The sequence below is a fragment of the Thalassophryne amazonica genome, chromosome 14, assembly GCF_902500255.1.
Source record: "Thalassophryne amazonica chromosome 14, fThaAma1.1, whole genome shotgun sequence".
In the NCBI taxonomy this organism is placed as follows: domain Eukaryota; kingdom Metazoa; phylum Chordata; class Actinopteri; order Batrachoidiformes; family Batrachoididae; genus Thalassophryne; species Thalassophryne amazonica.
In genome coordinates, this window is record NC_047116.1 from 67,867,939 (window position 1) to 67,887,977 (window position 20,039).

The following is a 20,039-nucleotide window of genomic DNA, read 5'->3' on the forward strand; positions in this document are numbered from 1 at the left end:
TGCTGTTAGCACGAAAATAGTCACCAGACAACCACCTTTGAGCTGGATGTGAAATTTGCCTAAATGTCTATGACTATGAAGTTGCCAAGTACACATGTGGCATGGCAGAGTGTCAGCTCCCCCCACAGTACATGTGTGCGTGTGTTTCACGCCCCGCAGGCGAGGCACCTCTCATAAGATGACAGTGACGAACGCACGTGTGTGTGCTTGCTGTCCTCACATGGAAATACTTAAAAACATATATCGCTTTTGTGATGAGCTGGAGAGCGCGCACAATGCACACATTGACAGACTGCCCCAGGTGATCATAACACGCAGCGGGTGATCTGAATGTCACGTCACCCATGTGAGCTCTGTTCTACATGCTGCGGTGTCTGTCCTGCGGCACGCAAGACCACAATGTGTACACGCCTGACACGCGTGTCCACAAGACGCGTGTCATGTTGTGAAAGTGTAGTGACACGGACCCACAACAGGGGGCGCAAATGAACGGTCAATAGATGAGCCAAAAAGTAACAATTTAATGTTGTGAAGGTGCACAACGAATACACAGACAATCTCAGAATGTGATTACAGTCAATCCTCAAAGGCTCGAGGATAGAAGACGTCTGTCCTGAGAAGAGCCGGAACCACACGATTTCCACCGCCACCGAACCTGGTGAATACTGGAGCCGCCAAGTCCCAAATTCCCAGGTGATCACCGTCCCTGACTGTCGGATCTGGTACTGCCGGCAAAGAACAAAGACAGTCAAGTGTGGGTGTGTGTACACCCAGTAACAACAATGGTGGGAATGCCACCTCCACCTCTCACTCAATATGCTGAAGAGTACCGCAGTGATTCCTCAGGGGAAAAGAGTGCCGTCTTGCACTAATTCAGCCTCCACAGAAAGAGGGACTAGTACTCCTGCAAACACTCACAATATACAGATATATTGCAACACAAACGGCTGAGGATATTACCTCCAGTGAAGTACGATATCTCGGCGATGAGGTGGAGATGACGTCTGGGTTTTATGGAGTGGGATGATGAAGAATGAGTGACAGCTGTCAGGACATAATGAGTAACAGCTGTCACTCCCGGCTGTGTCCGTGGCGGCAGCGCCCTCTCGTGCCTGAAGCCCGCACTTCAGGCAGGGCGCCCTCTGGTGGTGGGCCAGCAGTACCTCCTCTTCTGGCGGCCCACACAACAGGACCCCCCCCCCAACGGGCGCCTCCTGTCACCCGACCAGGTTTATCGGGGTGTCGGCGGTAGAAATCGGCCAGGAGGGCCGGATCCAGGATGAAGCTCCTCTTCACCCAGGAGCGTTCTTCGGGGCCATACCCCTCCCAGTCCACCAGATATTGGAACCCCCGGCCCATTCGACGGACGTCCAGGAGCCAGCGCACTGTCCAAGCCGGCTCCCCGTCAATGATCCGGGCAGGAGGCGGTGCCGGACCGGGAGCACAGAGGGGTGAGGTGTGGTACGGTTTGAGTTTGGAGACGTGGAACACCGGCTGGATCCGCAGTGAAGCTGGGAGCTGGAGCTTCACTGCGGCAGGGCTGAGGACCTTGAGGATGCGAAATGGGCCGATGAACCTGTCCATCAGTTTTGGTGACTGTACTTGTAGTGGGATGTCCTTCGTTGACAACCACACCTCCTGCCCGGGCTGGTATGCAGGGGCCGGGGACCGCCGGCAGTCTGCATGGGTCTTGGCCCTCGTCCGGGCCTTCAACAAGGCAGAACGGGCGGTGCGCCACACCCGACGGCACCTCCGAAGGTGGGCCCGGACCGAGGGCACACCGACCTCTCCCTCCACCACGGGAAATAAAGGGGGCTGGTACCCCAAGCATACCTCAAATGGGGAGAGGCCGGTGGCAGAAGACACCTGGCTGTTATGCGCATACTCGATCCAGGCCAGATGGTTACTCCAGGCCATCGGGTGCGCGGATGTTACACAGCGGAGGGTCTGTTCCAGCTCCTGGTTGGCCCGCTCTGCCTGTCCGTTCGTCTGTGGATGGTACCCAGACGAGAGGCTCACGGTGGCCCCCAGTTCCCTGCAGAAACTCCTCCAGACGTGAGAGGAAAACTGGGGACCACGATCCGAGACTACATCAGTGGGTATCCCATGCAGACGGACGACGTGGTGGACCAGGAGGTCCGCTGTCTGCTGGGCCGTAGGGAGCTTCGGGAGGGCCACGAAGTGGGCCGCCTTGGAGAATCGGTCCACTATCGTGAGGATGGTGGTGTTGCCCTGGGACGGTGGGAGACCCGTGACAAAATCCAGGCCGATGTGGGACCAGGGGCGATGAGGCACAGGAAGCGGTTGGAGCTGACCTTGGGACTTCCTATGGTCAGCCTTGCCCCTGGCACAGGTGATACAGGCCTGGATGTACTCCCGGACGTCGGCCTCCATAGACGCCCACAAGAAGCGCTGCCGGACAACTGCCACGGTCCTTCGCACCCCTGGATGACAGGAGAGCTTTGAACCGTGACAGAAGTCAAGGACTGCAGCCCTGGCCTCTGGTGGGACGTATAGTTTGTCTTTTGGTCCACTTCCCGGGTCCGGGCTTCGTGCCAGGGCCTCCCGGACAATCTTCTCCACGTCCCAGGTGAGGGTGGCCACGACAGTGGACTCAGGCAGGATGGGGTCCGGTGGATCCGACAGTGCAGTTTTGACCTCCTCTTCGTGTACCCGGGACAAGGCATCCGACCTCTGGTTCTTGGTCCCGGGGGGATAGGTGATCCGGAAGTCAAAACGCCCGAAGAACAGTGACCAGCGGGCTTGCCTGGGGTTCAGCCGCTTGGCGGTCCTGATATACTCCAGGTTCCGATGGTCAGTGAAAACCGTGAACGGCACAGACGCTCCCTCCAACAGGTGTCTCCATTCCTCAAGAGCCTCTTTCACCGCAAGGAGTTCTCGATTGCCGACGTCATAGTCCCGTTCAGCCGGGGTCATCCTGCGTGAAAAGTAGGCACACGGGTGAAGAACCTTATCAGTCTCTCCGCTCTGGGATAGCACGGCTCCTATCCCTGAGTCAGAGGCGTCCACTTCAACCACGAACTGGCGGCTAGGGTCGGGCTGCACCAAAACTGGCGCAGTAGAGAACCGTCGTTTCAACTCCTTGAACGCGGCTTCGCACCGATCCGACCAGGTGAAGGGGACTTTTGGAGAGGTCAGGGCTGTCAGGGGGCTAACTACCTGACTGTAGCCCTTAATGAACCTCCTATAGAAATTAGCGAAGCCGAGGAACTGTTGCAGCTTCCTACGGCTTGTTGGTTGGGGCCAATCTCTCACCCGCCGCAACCTTGGCCGGATCAGGGGCGACGGAGTTAGAGGAAATGATAAACCCCAGGAAGGACAAAGACGTGCGGTGAAACTCGCACTTCTCGCCCTTCACAAACATTCGGTTCTCTAACAACCGCTGCAGGACCTGACGTACATGCTGGACATGGGTCTCAGGATCCGGAGAAAAGATGAGAATATCATCCAGATATATGAAGACGAATCGGTGCAGGAAGTCCCGCAAGACGTCATTAACCAAGGCTTGGAACGTCGCGGGAGCGTTGGTGAGGCCGAACGGCATGACCAGGTACTCAAAGTGACCTAACGGGGTGTTAAATGCCGTCTTCCATTCGTCTCCCTTCCGGATCCGAACCAGGTGATACGCATTTCTAAGATCCAGCTTGGTAAAGATTTTGGCTCCATGCAGGGGGGTGAACACGGAATCCAACAATGGCAACGGGTATCGGTTGCGAACCATAATCTCATTCAGCCCCCTGTAATCAATGCATGGACGGAGTCCGCCATCTTTCTTGCCCACAAAAAAGAAACCTGCCCCCATCGGGGAGGTGGAGTTCCGGATCAGCCCGGCAGCTAATGAGTCCCGGATGTAGGTCTCCATTGATTTGCGCTCAGGTCGTGAGAGGTTGTACAGCCTGCTGGATGGGAACTCAGCGCCTGGAACCAAATCAATGGCACAATCGTACGGACGGTGCGGGGGAAGGGTGAGTGCCAGATCCTTGCTGAAGACATCAGCAAGATCGTGGTACTCATCCGTCACTGCCGTCAGATTGGGAGGGACTTTGACCTCCTCCTTAGCCTGTAAACCAGGAGGAACCGAGGATCCTAAACACAACCGATGGCAGGTTTCGCTCCACTGAACCACCACCCCAGACGGCCAATCAATCCGGGGATTGTGCTTCAACATCCATGGGATGCCCAAAATCACGCGGGAGGTAGAAGGAGTTACAAAAAACTCAATCTCCTCCCGGTGGTTTCCAGACACCACCAGAGTTACTGGTGGTGTCTTGTGTGTGAGTAAAGGGAGGAGGGTGCCATCTAGTGCCCGCACCTGCAACGGCGAAGGAAGCGCCACCAGAGGGAGCCCTACCTCCCTTGCCCATCTGCTGTCTAGCAGATTCCCTTCTGACCCCGTGTCCACCAGTGCTGGGGCTTGAAGGGTTAAATCCCCGCTCAGGATTGTAACTGAGAGTCGTGTGGCAATCTGTGTGTGTCCCACGTGAATGTTTTGACCCCCCCTTAGCCCAGTCTCTGAGGGCGGTTGTTGTTGTGGCCGTTTGGGGCAGTTTTTCTGTATGTGCTCCTTCGAACTGCAGAGAAAACACTCCCCGCGGACGAGCCTCCTCATTTTGGCCGTGTGCATTTCCCTAACAACGTCAACAGGGGGAGCTGTTGCCCCACGGAGCGCTGCGGCTGTGGAGCGTGGGGAGGGCGGCCCCTTTTCGAACCCGGAAGGGAGAGGGACGGCGCGTATCCGGCCACGTCCTTCGCCTCGCTCCCGACGGCGTTCCTCCAACCGATTGTCTAACCGAATAACGAGAGCGATAAGCCCATCTAAATCCCGCGGTTCCTCCTTAGCTACCAGATGCTCCTTCAGGACCGATGACAGTCCGTTTATGAAGGCGGCGCGGAGCGCAACATTATTCCAGCCGGACCTCACAGACGCGATGCGGAAGTTGACTGCATATTCGGCTGCGCACCGGCGCCCCTGTCGCATTGACAGCAGCATTGTTGAAGCGGTCTCTCCTCTGTTAGGGTGATCAAACACTGTTCTGAACTCCCCCACAAACCCAGTGTATGCTGATAACAACCGTGAGTTCTGTTCCCAGAGCGCCGTAGCCCAGGCGTGTGCCTTTCCCCGAAGCAAAGCAATAACATAAGCCACCTTGCTAGCGTCAGACGTGTACATCACGGGTCGTTGTGCAAAGACGAGCGAACACTGCATCAGAAAGTCCGCGCACGTCTCCACACAACCCCCGTACAGCTCAGGGGGACTTATGTATGCTTCAGGGGATGGTGGGGGGGTTTGTTGAATGACCAGCGGAATGTTAATACCCGGCACCGGGTCGGCAGGAGGAGGAGCCACAGCAGCGCTCTGATCGCGCGCTTCCACCTGTGCGGTGAGAGCCTCCATCCTGCGATTAAGGATGATGTTTTGCTCGGACATCAAATCCAGCCGAGCGGTAAAGGCGGTGAGGATTTGCTGCAACTCACCGAGCACGCCTCCTGCAGACGCCTGTGCACCCTGCTCTTCCATTGGCTGTCCAACAGATGGATGACGCCCCTCGGGATCCATGACGCTGGCCGAGATATCCTGTTGTGAAAGTGTAGTGACATGGACCCACAACAGGGGGCGCAAATGAACGGTCAATAGATGAGCCAAAAAGTAACAATTTAATGTTGTGAAGGTGCACAACGAATACACAGACAATCTCAGAATGTGATTACAGTCAATCCTCAAAGGTGACGTGTGGGCAGGCTCGAGGATAGAAGACGTCTGTCCTGAGAAGAGCCGGAACCACACGATTTCCGCCGCCACCGAACCTGGTGAATACTGGAGCCGCCAAGTCCCGAATTCCCAGCTGATCACCGTCCCCGACTGTCGGATCTGGTACTGCCGGCAAAGAACAAAGACAGTCAAGTGTGGGTGTGTGTACACCCAGTAACAACAACGGTGGGAATGCCACCTCCACCTCTCACTCAATATGCTGAAGAGTAAAGCAGTGATTCCTCAGGGGAAAAGAGTGCCGTCCTGCACTCACTCAGCCTCCACAGAAAGAGGGACTGGTACTCCTGCAAACACTCACAATATACAGATATATTGCAACACAAACGGCTGAGGATATTACCTCCAGTGAAGTACGATATCTAGGCGATGAGGTGGAGATGACGTCTGGGTTTTATGGAGTGGGATGATGAAGAATGAGTGACAGCTGTCAGGACATAATGAGTAACAGCTGTCACTCCCGGCTGTGTCCGTGGCAGCAGCGCCCTCTCGTGCCTGAAGCCCGCACTTCAGGCAGGGCGCCCTCTGGTGGTGGGCCAGCAGTACCTCCTCTTCTGGCAGCCCACACAACATGTCAGGGCGGACATGCATGTGGGGCCGGCTCGACACACCGGGTTCAGCAGATGTGGATATAAGAGTGCACTGCTCCATTCATGTCATTTCATGACTGTATATCTGTGACCATGGGTCATCTACAGAGGAACCGACGGTTCATACTTGCTTGATATAGTGCAACAGATAACTGAAACAATCATGCAAATGGTGATAAAAGCATCAAATTCAGCAGAAATACTCCTTAGACACTCCTCTTTTGAAAATTACACAGAGGTCAAAATTAAACGATGCTTCAATCATACTGAAAAATATTCCACATTATTTGCCTGATCATAAAGATTCCAAAAAGGTATAGTTTGGACTATGTGTGAATGAATTCTCTGGAGTTGCGGGATAAAAACAGCAAGAATGGTGACAAAGGTCAGTTTCATTTTGTACATGGGTCAAAAGTTAAAGTTGCTCCAGTTTTGGTAAAAAGTGATGCAAATTATTGGTTGAGCTAATAGGATTAATAAATGGAATAGTTTTGACAGTGCTGAATGCTTGATCTCCAAAGTAAAGGTCAAACAAGGTCTACGTCTATTGGATTCTATGACATGGGACATATGTTACCCCGTAACGTGGTAAGTAAGGATGATACATGGTCCAAACTATTCCTTTTTAAAACTGTTAACTCAACTAGTAATTAACACCACGTTTTACCAAAATTGGAGCAACTTTAACTTTTGACCCCTGTACAAACCGACACTGTCCTTTGTCACCATTCTTGCTGTTTTTATCCCATAGCTCCATAGAATGCAGTTACAGACCATCCAAACCATACCTTTTTGGAATCTTTATGATCAGGCAAGTAATGTGGCATAGGTTTCAATATGACTGGAGCATCTTTTAATTTTGACTCCTGTGTAATTCTTCAATTGACCCCGACCTGAACGCCAACTGAAAATTCAAGCAGCCAATCGTTTTTTTTCAAAACAGGTTTGTCTGAATAGTATTTCTGCCAAATTTGATGCTTTTATCACCATTTGCAGGATTCTGCTCTAAATACTCTCTTATCTGCTGCACTAATAAGAGGGATTCAATTAAATGCGGTGTCATTTTTATGGTGTGTGGTTTTATTTTTTTTAACACTAACAGGCCCAGAGAGCAGTGAAAATCCCCCCAAAGTTTAACATATGACCAACCTCCTCCCTTTGTTATATAAATGAGTCCCCGTGTGATTTGTATCACCTGCATATGTAATAACATACAGAGGCTGACACAGGTTTCAGCAGAGAAAAGCAACCTATTGTTTCTTTGGAATGTGCCAATTAACACTTGAAGGCAGTTTCACTTCAGCATCAACCTCCTCCCTTTGAACTCTCACTGAGCTGAGAGTTCAACCATAAATCGGGGATGCCTTTCACACAGACCCCAGATTTTACAATGTCACAGCCAGTTCAATCAAGAAGGCTCAGCGCTCAGGAGGCCTTAGCAATGCTACAGAGCATGTCGGACTGTGAATCTGATGGTGGAAATGTGGGCAACTTTGCATTTCAGAATGCAAACGTCGGCACTGATTCTTCAAGTGATGAGGATGGCACTGCTCTTTCACCAGTAAATCCTCCCCTCCAAAGACGCACCAGGAGACAGGCAGTCAAGTATGTGATTGAGCAGGACAGTTCAAACACAGAGGCTACATTGGATGAGGAGGAAGACACAAATTATGGCAACCCCCCTCAAATTGCTGATTTGAGCATAATACCTGGATCCACAGAGAAGGTGAAAGATGGCACTGTTTGGTTCCACTGCAACATTGGAGACTATTCTGTTCATGAAACTCCACAGACAGCATTCAGTGGATCTGGAGGGCCAACAGAGTTTGCAAAATGCAAAATCATGACTCGCCTTCAAAGCTTCCTGTGTTTGGTGGATATCAGCATGTTGTTGACCATCAGAGACTGCACAGTCCAGGAGGGCTGTAGAACAAACCCCAGCTGGCAGATGAGTGTCTCTGAGCTGATGGTGTTCCTTGCAATCCTTTTCCGAAGGGCTGCCAAGGGGTACCTTGGTGCCATGCGATTCATGTGGGCCAATAGAGTTGACAACCCAAATATCAAAGCCATAATGCCCCGTAACCGCTTTCAACAAGGACACCCGCAAAGAATTCTTACAAATGGGCATATTTGCAGCAATTTCTGACATCTGGCAACTTTCCTTTTTGCTAAAGCTTATAGTTAGGGCTGGATCAGGTGACCCTGAACCATCCCTTAGTTATGCTGCTATAGACGTAGACTGCTGGGGGGTTCCCATGATGCACTGTTTCTTTCTCTTTTTGCTCTGTATGCACCACTCTGCATTTAATCATTAGTGATCGATCTCTGCTCCCCTCCACAGCATGTCTTTTTCCCGGTTTTCTCCCTCAGCCCCAACCAGTCCCAGCAGAAGACTGCCCCTCCCTGAGCCTGGTTCTGCTGGAGGTTTCTTCCTGTTAAAAGGGAGTTTTTCCTTCCCACTGTAGCCAAGTGCTTGCTCACAGGGGGTCGTTTTGACTGTTGGGGTTTTACATAATTGTTGTATGGCCTTGCCTTACAATATAAAGCGCCTTGGGGCAACTGTTTGTTGTGATTTGGCGCTATATAAAAAAAAATTGATTGATTGATTGATTGATTTGTTCAGAAGTGTATGTCTTCCTACAGTCCAGGGCAGCATGTTACCATGGATGTGCAATTATTTCCATCAAAGGTTCATTGTCCCTTTCTGCAGTACATTGCAACCAAGACTAACAAGTTTGGAATCAAGTTTTGGATTGTAGCAGATCTGGACACGAAAAACATGTGTAATGCCATCCCTTACTTTGGAAAAGATCCCACTCATCCGGCCGGAGAGAGGCTGCCAACTGCTAATCCCAGTTCTATGACATTGTGACCTTAGTACTAGAGATGTGAATCGTACAACAACTCACGATTCAATTCGATTCCGATTCTTGGGGTGACGATTCGATTCGGAATCGATTTTCGATTCAAAGAGCTCTGAGAAATAGTTATATTACTTAAAAAATGTTTATGTTTAAGAAAATGCAGCTTTACAAGGATAATCAAGTGATTCTAGATGTAAATTTACTTATTTGCTTTGCTCGTTCGGAGTTGGCTGGCAGTTTAGCGAAGTGCTGGTCAGTAGTCGGCAGATAACGCTGCTCCCCTCTTTTAGCTCCGGGTGATGGCGTAGCATGTGGGCTTGCGGATTTGAAATGTTTCCGAAGTACTTGACTTTCATTTTGCAGATTCCGCTGGCTGAATTAGCTGTTCGTCCGCCATGCTAAGCTACAGCCACTGAGGTCTGCAGTGCATGAGTGTTTGAAGCACCCCCCCCTCGCGGGGACGCTGTAGTACGGAAGCCGTTGCCTGACAAACAGTACACACAGCGAGTAAGCAAGATTATGTTTAAAAAATGCTTTTAAAAAATCGATTCTTGGACATTTTGGATCGATTCAGAATCGTAATAAATAAGAATCGCGATTCGGACGTGAATAGATTTTTTCCGACACCCCTACTTAGTACAGTACGAGGGTAGGCTGAAATGTTCTAAGGCTGACTATGATGCAGTTGTCAAATTGAACAAATTCAGGGTTATTTTTCTACATAGTCTCCCTGTAACTCCACACACTTCTTCCAGCGGTGCTTGAGTGCTTCGATCCCTTGGCATAGAAGCTTTCATCTTGAGAGTCAAAATAATCCTCAATGGCAGCCATCACCTCATCATTGCTCCGATAGTGCTTCCCAGCCAAGTTTTTTTTCAGGTTTTTCAGAGGATTATGGTGGGTGATCTACCAGTTCGAATCCACATTCGTGGATAGTGGCCATGGCCACTGTTGACTTGTGAGCTGGGGCATTGTCTTGATGGAACAGCACCCCTTTCGTCAGCTTTCCTGGTCGCTTCTTTTTGATAGCCTCACGTAACTGTCTCAGTAGGTTAGAATAGTACTGTCCATTTATGGTTTGTCCCTTCTCAAGATAGTCCATGAACACAATGCCCTTGGCATCCCAGAAAACTGAAACCATGACCTTCCCCGCAGATGAAATGACCTTGGCCTTCTTTAGAGGTGGTGATCTTGGGTGTTTCCACTGCATTGATTGTTTTTTTGTCTCTGGTTCAAAGTGGTGAACCCAACACTCATCCTGGGTAAGAAAACGTTCCATGTAATTGGCTGGATCCTCTTCAAATTGCACCAAGTTTGCCTTCGACATGACTAGCCTGGTGTGTTTCTGATCAGGCGTCAGAAGACATGGCACCCACCGAGCTGACACCTTTGACATTCCAAGTTCTTCATGCAGAATGTGTTCAATTCTCTCACAGGATATTCCCACAGCATCTGCTAGCTGATTAATCGTCGATCGTCTGTTGTCCATCACCATTTCATGAACAAGGTCAATGTTTTTCTGGGTTGTGGCTGTTGCAGGCCGCCCAGACCTTGGGCCATCTTCAAGGCTCTCTCTGCCCCTCTTAAATTCAGCTGCCCACTTCTGCACTGTAGATATGGAGGGAGCTTCATCCCCTAATGTAGCAACCATATCTGCATGAATGTCCTTGGGCTTTAACCCCTTCTTATGCAGGTACTTAATCACACCGAGATGCCAGATTTTGTCCATTTTTGCCGTTTCCCTCTACCACGAACTTTCAAACTTGGCTATGAACCAAAAACTACCTCACAACCTGGAAGAAAATAACACAGTTAGTCAGCAGAAGAGTTGAACTTAATGCATGCCAAGTCTTATTGAAATGGCATTTCTCCTTCTTGGTGAGCCTTAGAACTTTTCAGCCTACCCTCGTACATTGTCATTGTAATTGGTGTTTAGCCTACAACCAAATTACCCTTCATGAAGGATTGCCATCAGAAATACTTCTGCCCTTCTTAAAATTACAGCCTATTATTACCCAACAGGGTGCCGGTGGAAATTGGGCTACTGCTGGGCGAAGACGACGAAGAAGAGGAGGAAAACGTTGCCACGAACAGCGGGAGAAGAAGAAAACTAGAAGGGTGGAAATGAGAGTGGGGACTTTGAATGTTGGTAGTATGACTGGTAAAGGGAGAGAGCTGGCTGATATGATGGAGAGGAGAAAGGTAGACATATTGTGTGTGCAAGAGACCAAGTGGAAGGGAAGTAAGAGCAGGAGCATCGGCGGTGGGTACAAGTTGTTGTACCATGGTGAGGACAGGAAAAGAAATGGTGTTGGGGTCATTTTAAAGGAAGAGTATGGTAAAAGTGTGTTGGAGGTTAAGCGAGTGTCTGACAGGGTGATGAGTACTTTAAGAAAAGGGAGGAGCACAGGGTAACATATAAGAGTGGAGGAAGGTGCACACAGGTGGACTACATTCTTTATAGGAGATGCAAGCTAAAAGAAATCACAGACTGTAAGGTGGTAGCAGGAGAGAGTGTCACTAGACAGCACAGGATGGTTGTTTGTAGGATGACTTTAGAGGTAAAGAAGAAGAAGAGAGTGAGAGCTCAACAAAGGATCAGATGGTGGAAGCTGAAGGAGGAAGACTGTTGTGTGAAATTTAGCGAGCAGGTGAGAGAAGTACTGGTTGGAGGGGAAGCAATTTTGGACAACTGGAAAAGTACTGCAGATGTGGTGAGGGAGACAGCTAGGACAGTACTGGGTATGACATCTGGACAGTGGAAGGAAGACAAGGAGACTTGGTGGTGGAATGAAGAGGTCCAGGAAAGCATAAGGAGAAAGAGGTTGGCGAAAAAGTTTTGGGATAGTCGGAGAGATGAAGAAAGTAGACAGGAGTACAAGGAGATGCGGCGTAAGGCAAAAAGAGAAGTGGCAAAAGCAAAGGAAAAGGCATATTGCGAGCTGTACAAGAAGTTGAATAGTAAGGAAGGAGAAAAGGACTTGTACCGATTGGCCAGACAAAGGGACAGAGCTGGAAAGGATGTGCAGCAGGTTAGGGTGGTAAAAGATGCACATGGTAATGTGCTGACAAGTGAGGAGTGAGAAGGTGGAGGGAATATTTTGCAGAGTTGATGAATAAAGAAAATGAGCGAGAGAAAAGGCTGGATGATGTGGTGAGAGTAAATCAGGAAGTACAAGAGATTAGCAAGGAAGAAGTGAGGGCTGCTATGAAGAGGATGAAGAGTGGAAAGGCAGTCGGTCCAGATGACATTCCAGTGGAGGCATGGAAATGTCTAGGAGAGATGGCAGTAGAGTTTCTAACCAGATTGTTTAATAAAATCTTGGAAAGTGAGACCATGCCTGAGGAGTGGAGACGAAGTGTGCTGGTTCCTATTTTCAAGAACAAGGGTGATGTGCAGAGCTGCAGTAACTACAGAGGCATAAAGCTGATCAGCCACAGCATGAAGTTATGGGAAAGAGTAGTAGAAGCTAGACTTAGAAAACAGGTGCAGATCTGTGAGCAGCAATATGGTTTCATGCCAAGAAAGAGCACTACAGATGCAATGTTTGCTCTGAGAATACTGTTGGAAAAGTACAGAGAAGGACAGAAAGAGTTACATTGTGTGTTTGTGGACTTAGAAAAAGCTTATCATAGGGTGAAAAGAGAAGAGTTGTGGTATTGTATGAGGAAGTCTGGAGTGGCAGAGAAGTATGTTAGGGTAGTGCAGGACATGTACAAGAATAGTGTGACAGCGGTGAGATGCGCAGTCGGAATGACAGACTCATTCAAGGTGGAGGTGGGATTACACCAAGGATCAGCTCTGAGTCCTTTCTTGTTTGCAGTGGTGATGGACAGGTTGACGGATGAGATCAGACAGGAGTCCCCATGGACTATGATGTTTGCAGATGACATTGTGATCTGTAGTGAGAGTAGAGAGCAAGTTGAGTCTAGTCTGGAGAAGTGGAGATATGCTTTGGAGAGAAGGGGAATGAAAGTCAGTAGAAGCAAGACTGAGTACATGTGTGTGAATGAGAGGGAGCCCAGTGGAATAGTGCAGTTACAAGGAGTAGAAGTGGTGAAAGTAGATGAGTTTAAATATTTGGGGTCAACTGTTCAAAGTAATGGAGAGTGTGGTAGAGAGGTGAAGAAGAGAGTGCAGGCAGGGTGGAGTGGGTGGAGAAAGGTGGCAGGAGTGATTTGTGACCGAAAAATATCAGCAAGGGTGAAGGGGAAAGTTTACAAAACAGTAGTGAGACCAGCTATGTTGTATGGTTTAGAGACAGAGGCACTAACAAAAAGACAGGAGGCAGAGCTGGAGGTGGCAGAGCTGAAGATGTTGAGATTCTCTTTGGGAGTGACAAGAATGGACAAGATTAGGAATGAACATATCAGTGGGACAGCTCAGGTGGGACGGTTTGGAGACAAAGTCAGAGAGGCGAGATTGAGATGGTTTGGACACGTGCAGAGGAGGGACCCAGTGTATATAGGGAGAAGGATGCTGAGGATGGAGCCACCAGGCAGGAGGAGAAGAGGGAGACCAAAGAGGAGGTTCATGGATGTGCTGAGAGAGGACATGCAGCTGGTTGGTGTGACAGAGGAAGATACAGAGGACAGGGTGAGATGGAAACGACTGATCTGCTGTGGCGACCCCTAACGGGAACAGCCGAAAGACAAAGAAGAAGAAGAATGACAAATAGAAAACGTATCTTGGATCAAATGATAAAAATAGGGTAAATAAAATAGAAAATGAAAATCGGTTACTCTTAGTACATGAAATAAGATATGACCTCAATGAAACTGACTGCAAAATGTATAATGTTGCAGGGGCAGTGGTGGCAGACTCCAGCTGAAATAATACTTTTGCACTCAGGCTCAATCAGGCAAAACAGAAGAATGTGGCCTGTTGTTTCTTTGGAATGTGCCCAGACAGGTTCACTTGAACTGCATGTTAATTCCTCTCCAAATGTTAGCATATGGAGAGGAATTAACATGTTTTGCAAAGAGGAGGGGGCAGGCACCAGAAACAAAAATCTCTGGGCCTGCCAGTGTTAATCACATGAACCATCCTCAGAAAATGTTTTTGTGCATATTTGAAATGTAGCAAAGCAATCTTTTATTAAAACTATCTGTGGGTGTGCTGCTGTAGTTTTTAGCTGCTGTATCTGCTCTGTGCTAACACAACCAGATGAGGTACAGAGACAATGTACATATTTTAAAGAAAGCAAAGTTTCTAAAACGTTTTTTCTCGAACTGTGCTGTTATTTATTACATCTCTGCTACGCTATGAGACGCAGCAAGATAATGCAAGCTGTTTTAATGCACTTGGAGCTACTGCACAAAATAGTGGACTAACTGCTCATCACATCCAGCACTGATGCATCGAAAATATCAGGAAGGGAATACCAGTATGCATACTGAACACTGCAAAGTGGTGTTTCAATAATACTGGGTTTTTATGACAAACAGAAAACGTATCTTGGATCAAATGATAAAAATAGGGTAAATAAAATAGAAAATGAAAAGCGGTTACTCTTAGTACATGAAATAAGATATGACCTCAATGAAATTGACTGCAAAATGTATAATGTTGCAGGGGCAGTGGTGGCAGACTCCAGCTGAAATAATACTTTTGCACTCAGGTTCAATCAGGCACAACAGAACACAGCGCACAGTACAAAACCATAAACAGCTGATCTGGAACATAGCGCACAGTACAAAACCACAAACAGCTGATCTGGAACACAGCACACAGTACAAAACCACAAACAGCTGATCTGGAACACAGCTCACTGTACAAACTGCAAACAGCTGATCTGGAACACAGCTCACAGTGCAAAACCAAAAACAGCTGATCTGGAACACAGCTCACAGTGCAAAACCAAAAACAGCTGATCTGGAACACAGCGCACAATACAAAACCACAGACAGCTGATCTGGAACACAGCTCACAGTGCAAAACCAAAAACAGCTGATCTGGAACACAGCTCACAGTGCAAAACCACAAACAGCTGATCTGGAACACAGCTCACAATACAAAACCACAAACAGCTGATCTGGAACACAGCTCACAGTGCAAAACCAAAAACAGCTGATCTGGAACACAGCTCACAGTGCAAAACCAAAAACAGCTGATCTGGAACACAGCTCACAGTGCAAAACCAAAAACAGCTGATCTGGAACACATTGCACAATACAAAACCACAGACAGCTGATCTGGAACACAGCTCACAGTGCAAAACCAAAAACAGCTGATCTGGAACACAGCTCACAGTGCAAAACCAAAAACAGCTGATCTGGAACACAGCGCACAATACAAAACCACAGACAGCTGATCTGGAACACAGCTCACAGTGCAAAACCAAAAGCAGCTGATCTGGAACACAGCTCACAATACAAAACCACCGACAGCTGATCTAGAACACAGTTCACAGTGCAAAACCACAAACAGCTGATCTGGAACACAGCTCACAGTGCAAAACCACAAACAGCTGATCTGGAGCAGCGTAAAGTGCGGTGCTCACAAACACTGATGCTATTGGTGGAGCGGACCACTGAGTACTGTGTGAGAGCTCTAATTCAGAGAACTGACTAAACCTACCTAATTTGACTCAGCAGCAACAGAACGCACCACACAACACCAGGTGAGCCGCCCGTTAAAGATCCAGGTGTTCAAACAGTAGGCAGAGAGAACGATCAGGTACAAGCAATGCTCAAAAATAACTTCCATCAAGGTAATGATGAAACAACAAAGCCATCCCACTGTGGTGCACAACGTGGACTTTACCACAACAACTGTGTCTTAATAATAGCAACATTTATTTTAGTATTGATTATATAGCACAGTGTAATATGTATCTGTCCTTTATAACTACTTATTGTACAGGGAGGCAGGGTGGTGGGCGGAGCCTAATTCGAAACGAGCAAATGCAATATATTATATAGAACTCTTCTTCCATATAACACAGTTATGTTAAGAGTAGATCTGTATGTTTTTGAAGCTTTTTATAGTTCAGGGCCCATATTCACAAACCGTCTGGCGACGCTCTCAGATAGCTCCTAACAGTCCTCGCTTAAGAGTGATGGTCTTTGTGAGAGACCCAAACATCTCAGAATCATCCTGAGTGAGGAAGAGACAGAAACATTTATTTTTGTGAAGCAGCATGTTTGGTATGATGCTCTCTTTTGGAAAATGTGACTGGCTGATCCAACAAAGAAAAGAAAAAGAAAAAAAATGTACTTTTAGTCATATTGTGCATTAAGACACTGATGTGATTATGAATATTCTTTTATATAATTTCCACCTGTAGTTTTTGTTACACTTCAAAAGTAGCTTACAAAATGTATGAAAATGCCAGCCGACGTTTCACAGCTGTTCCCATGCTGGGAAATAAACCTAAAAATGTAAAAAAAAAAAAACATAAGATAAAAATGTACAAAAACATAAAAATAAACATAAAAATGTGGGCACATGGGTGGGTTGGGGTGTGTTCGTCACAGCCATCAGCAATTTTGTTTTTATCTGTACTGAGATCAATTCTTAATTTTCAGGATTTTTTTTAGGGAAGTATACTTACAAAACATAATTGAGAAATTTTCTGAGAATTTCATCACTCTGAGCAAGTCTTTGTACTGTGAAGCTTCATAAATACTGCCCTAGTTCTTCTGACACTGTGTGTTTGCCTCCAGGGGGTTCTGCAGTGTGCCTCATCTGTTTGCTTCATCCAGTTTGTGCTTGTATTTTGTAGGATTTTCTCAAGAACAAGAAATCTGCTCTAAGACAGTGATAAACTCCTGTGATGACTGCATCAGATCCGGACCATACTGTGTGTGGTGCAAACAGCTGGTGAGAAACATTCATTCATTCATTCATTTTTTTTTTCCTATTCATATTCTGATGCTTATCTGGGTTCAGGTCACGTAAGCAGCAGACTAAGCAGCTCAACCTGTACTGTCCTGTATCTCCTCCTGTGGGATCCTGAGGCATTCCCAGTCCAGGTGGGAGCTGCAGTCCTTCCAGGGTGTCCTGGACCTTCCCCGGGGGCCCCCTCGTCCAACTGCGAGGCGTTTTCCAGTGCATGTTTAGGTTGGGCTTTTCTTCAGGGAGCGTCCTCACCACGTGCTCAAACCACCTCAGCTGGCTCCTTTTCATTGTGAAGAAGCCACAGTTCTACTCTACAAATTTAATATCTAATCATCGGCATCATCCTAAAGATTTTATTTGATGCTATTAATAATATCACTCCTTCACCCACCTGCTGTACAGATTTTAAGGAATGTCAGTTTCTTTCTTTTTCTGGAGGTTTAATGACATTGGATCAAACATTTTTCCCTCATCTTGTTCTCCTCTCAACCTTCAATCTTAGAGGTTTCTCTCAATAATTAAATCCCTTTGGCTGCTCTCCTGTTTTCACTCGGGGTCACCACAGCAAATCTGACTATAACCATAACCATAACCTAATCTTACGCTTTCCCCCCACCCAGGGCTGGACTGGGGAAATTTTTCAGGCCGGGCATTTTTAACCAAGACCAGGCCACCACCAGGTATCGAAGGGGAAAAAAATTAAGCCTGCTGTGACAGTGTTTTTTTTTGTTTGTTTTTGGTCCCTTAACCGATCAATGTGCACCAGGAGACACATACATTTTAACACTATAAGAAGCATTATGAAAAGTTCTCCCGAAATACAGTTATCATAGGCTTATCAAAAGTACGATCTCTTGACAGTAGGTCACATTACTTTTTAGACATAATAAGCCGTCATTTCATTCAGCCTTGTTACTTAAATTTAGAAATAGAAATTATATAAAAACATTTGTTATAGAAATACTGTAGGCTATACTATAAATAATATATCATTACTTGTGTTATACAATTCATCATATAAAGCAAGAAATGACTGGATGACTGGACCAATGACTGGATACAAAGGTTGAACTTTTGAAACTGCAATACACAAAAAGGCCACAAGATGGAGACAGTTGTCTATCTCACTACAAGCTACAAGTAACATCAAGGATTTCTTTTATTACCAATTTGTGTTGCTAATCAACTTAGAGAATGACTCTCAATTTAAAGTAAAATGTTAGGTATGTGAAATTATGCCAGGACTTGGGAAAAATACATTTTAGACAGGGACACCATTATACCACGCAACCGCACCGCAGGCTGTGCAAAACAGCATACTTCCTATGACCGACGCGCGACCGTCACACAAATAGAATAAAGAATAAAGAAACAACCTGGCGGCGACAGCATGGTAGCTAGCCATGCACACCATTTGCACAGGTTACATTGCTAGGCTAGGTTACATGACTGGCAGAGTTAGCACGAACGGAAATAATATCCAACCTTAATTCAGTGACCCAGTTAGACAGCACTTTACTTCGGACCAGAAGATCAGAATGTCTCTCTCACACACAGATGTCTGATTTATGAACAAGTTAGGGTGCTGTTCATCAGTTAATAGCTGAAGTTAACCTTCACTTACTGTCATGGCCGTAGTGGTCCCCGCCTCACTTTATAGTCACCCTTTCTTGACTTCAATGAAAATATATACTTGTTTTATAAAAAGTAAAATAAAGACCTCTTTCTTGACCTCATATTTAACTGTTGACAGCACTGTAACAGTAAAACTTGTAATTTCTAACCTACATTGTTAATAAATGTAACTATTAAATTCTTTCTAACATTTTCCTAACATTTAAATTTTCTCTAAACATTTTACTTGTTGAAATTATTATTATTTTAAGTAGTATTAGTAGTTGTAGTAAAAAAAAGCTTCAAAACTGGACCTTTAATCTAGGGGTGTTGTGAGGGGGGGTCAGGTGACATCCCTGCCCCACGCCCCCATTCCATCTGGATTCACCCCTGCTTTGGCGTTTGAGCACAAAGAATGGATAACATTTATTTATGCAGAAAACATGACCAGATTTACAGGTCAGAAAGTTTTATTGTGTTTTCACATCATGTGGTCCTCAGAAAGAGAGTTTAGGTGCATTTGAGTGGAAAATAGTGTTAGTTGTTGACGCATCGCGGAGGATCAGCTGTTTTAACGTGCAGATACGGAGCGGCTCAGCTCAGCTCTAAATGAAGGAGGAATAAGCATAAAAATGTCTTTGTAAAGCTCAGTACAGGTGTGCTGTTGTCACTGCGCTTTAAGAGGTGAGGACGAGTCGTAGCTGCTACAAAAAAAAAAAAAAAACGCGGATGAAAAGCTCACAGCTCGCTTTACTTAGTTAAAAAAAAAAAAAAAAAAAAATCCACAGGCCAGTAGGCCATCAGGCCAATACTATCAGTCCAGCGGTGCCCCCACCCTATTGCTATTGCTTTCATTCAACAGAAATGGTCCTTCTCAGAGTCTCCAGTGACATTTTGATGCATGGAGAGATGGGAGAATGCTCAGTGTTGGTGCTGTTGGATCTCTGTGCTACTTTTGATACTCTAGATCACAGTATTTTGATGGATAGGCTCAAGCAGCTGGGGTGAGGGGGTGGTCACTCTGGATTTGACTTGCAGTGGTTTTCATCTGAAGTTTCTGATAGGAATTTTGCTATTGCTGTGGACAGCTATGCATGCTCTTCTGAAACTGTTTTGTGATGTGCCCCAAGGATATGTCCTTGGCCCTGTTGTATATGCTTCCACTTTGGCCAGTTAATTGAGCACTTTAAAGGTATGTATGTAACATGTCTTTTAAATCTCAAAACGCAGACAAATCAACACTTTTGAGATTGGATGGCTGCTAATTTCTTACAGCTAACTGGTGGGAAAAAAAACACAAATTTTTTGTCCCATCTGCTGATGTCCCAAAAATTGTTAAT

At 46.9% G+C, this 20,039-nt stretch overlaps 1 protein-coding gene across 1 annotated transcript in view; it reads left to right on the forward strand.

The window, feature by feature from the left end:
* itgb2 (integrin, beta 2) overlaps positions 1–20,039 on the forward strand; it is a 125,822-nt gene that overhangs the window by 42,187 nt on the left and 63,596 nt on the right. The window contains exon 3 of the mRNA XM_034186558.1: positions 16,970–17,067. Coding sequence (XP_034042449.1) covers positions 16,970–17,067 — 98 coding nt within the window. The remainder of the gene's footprint in view (positions 1–16,969; positions 17,068–20,039) is intronic.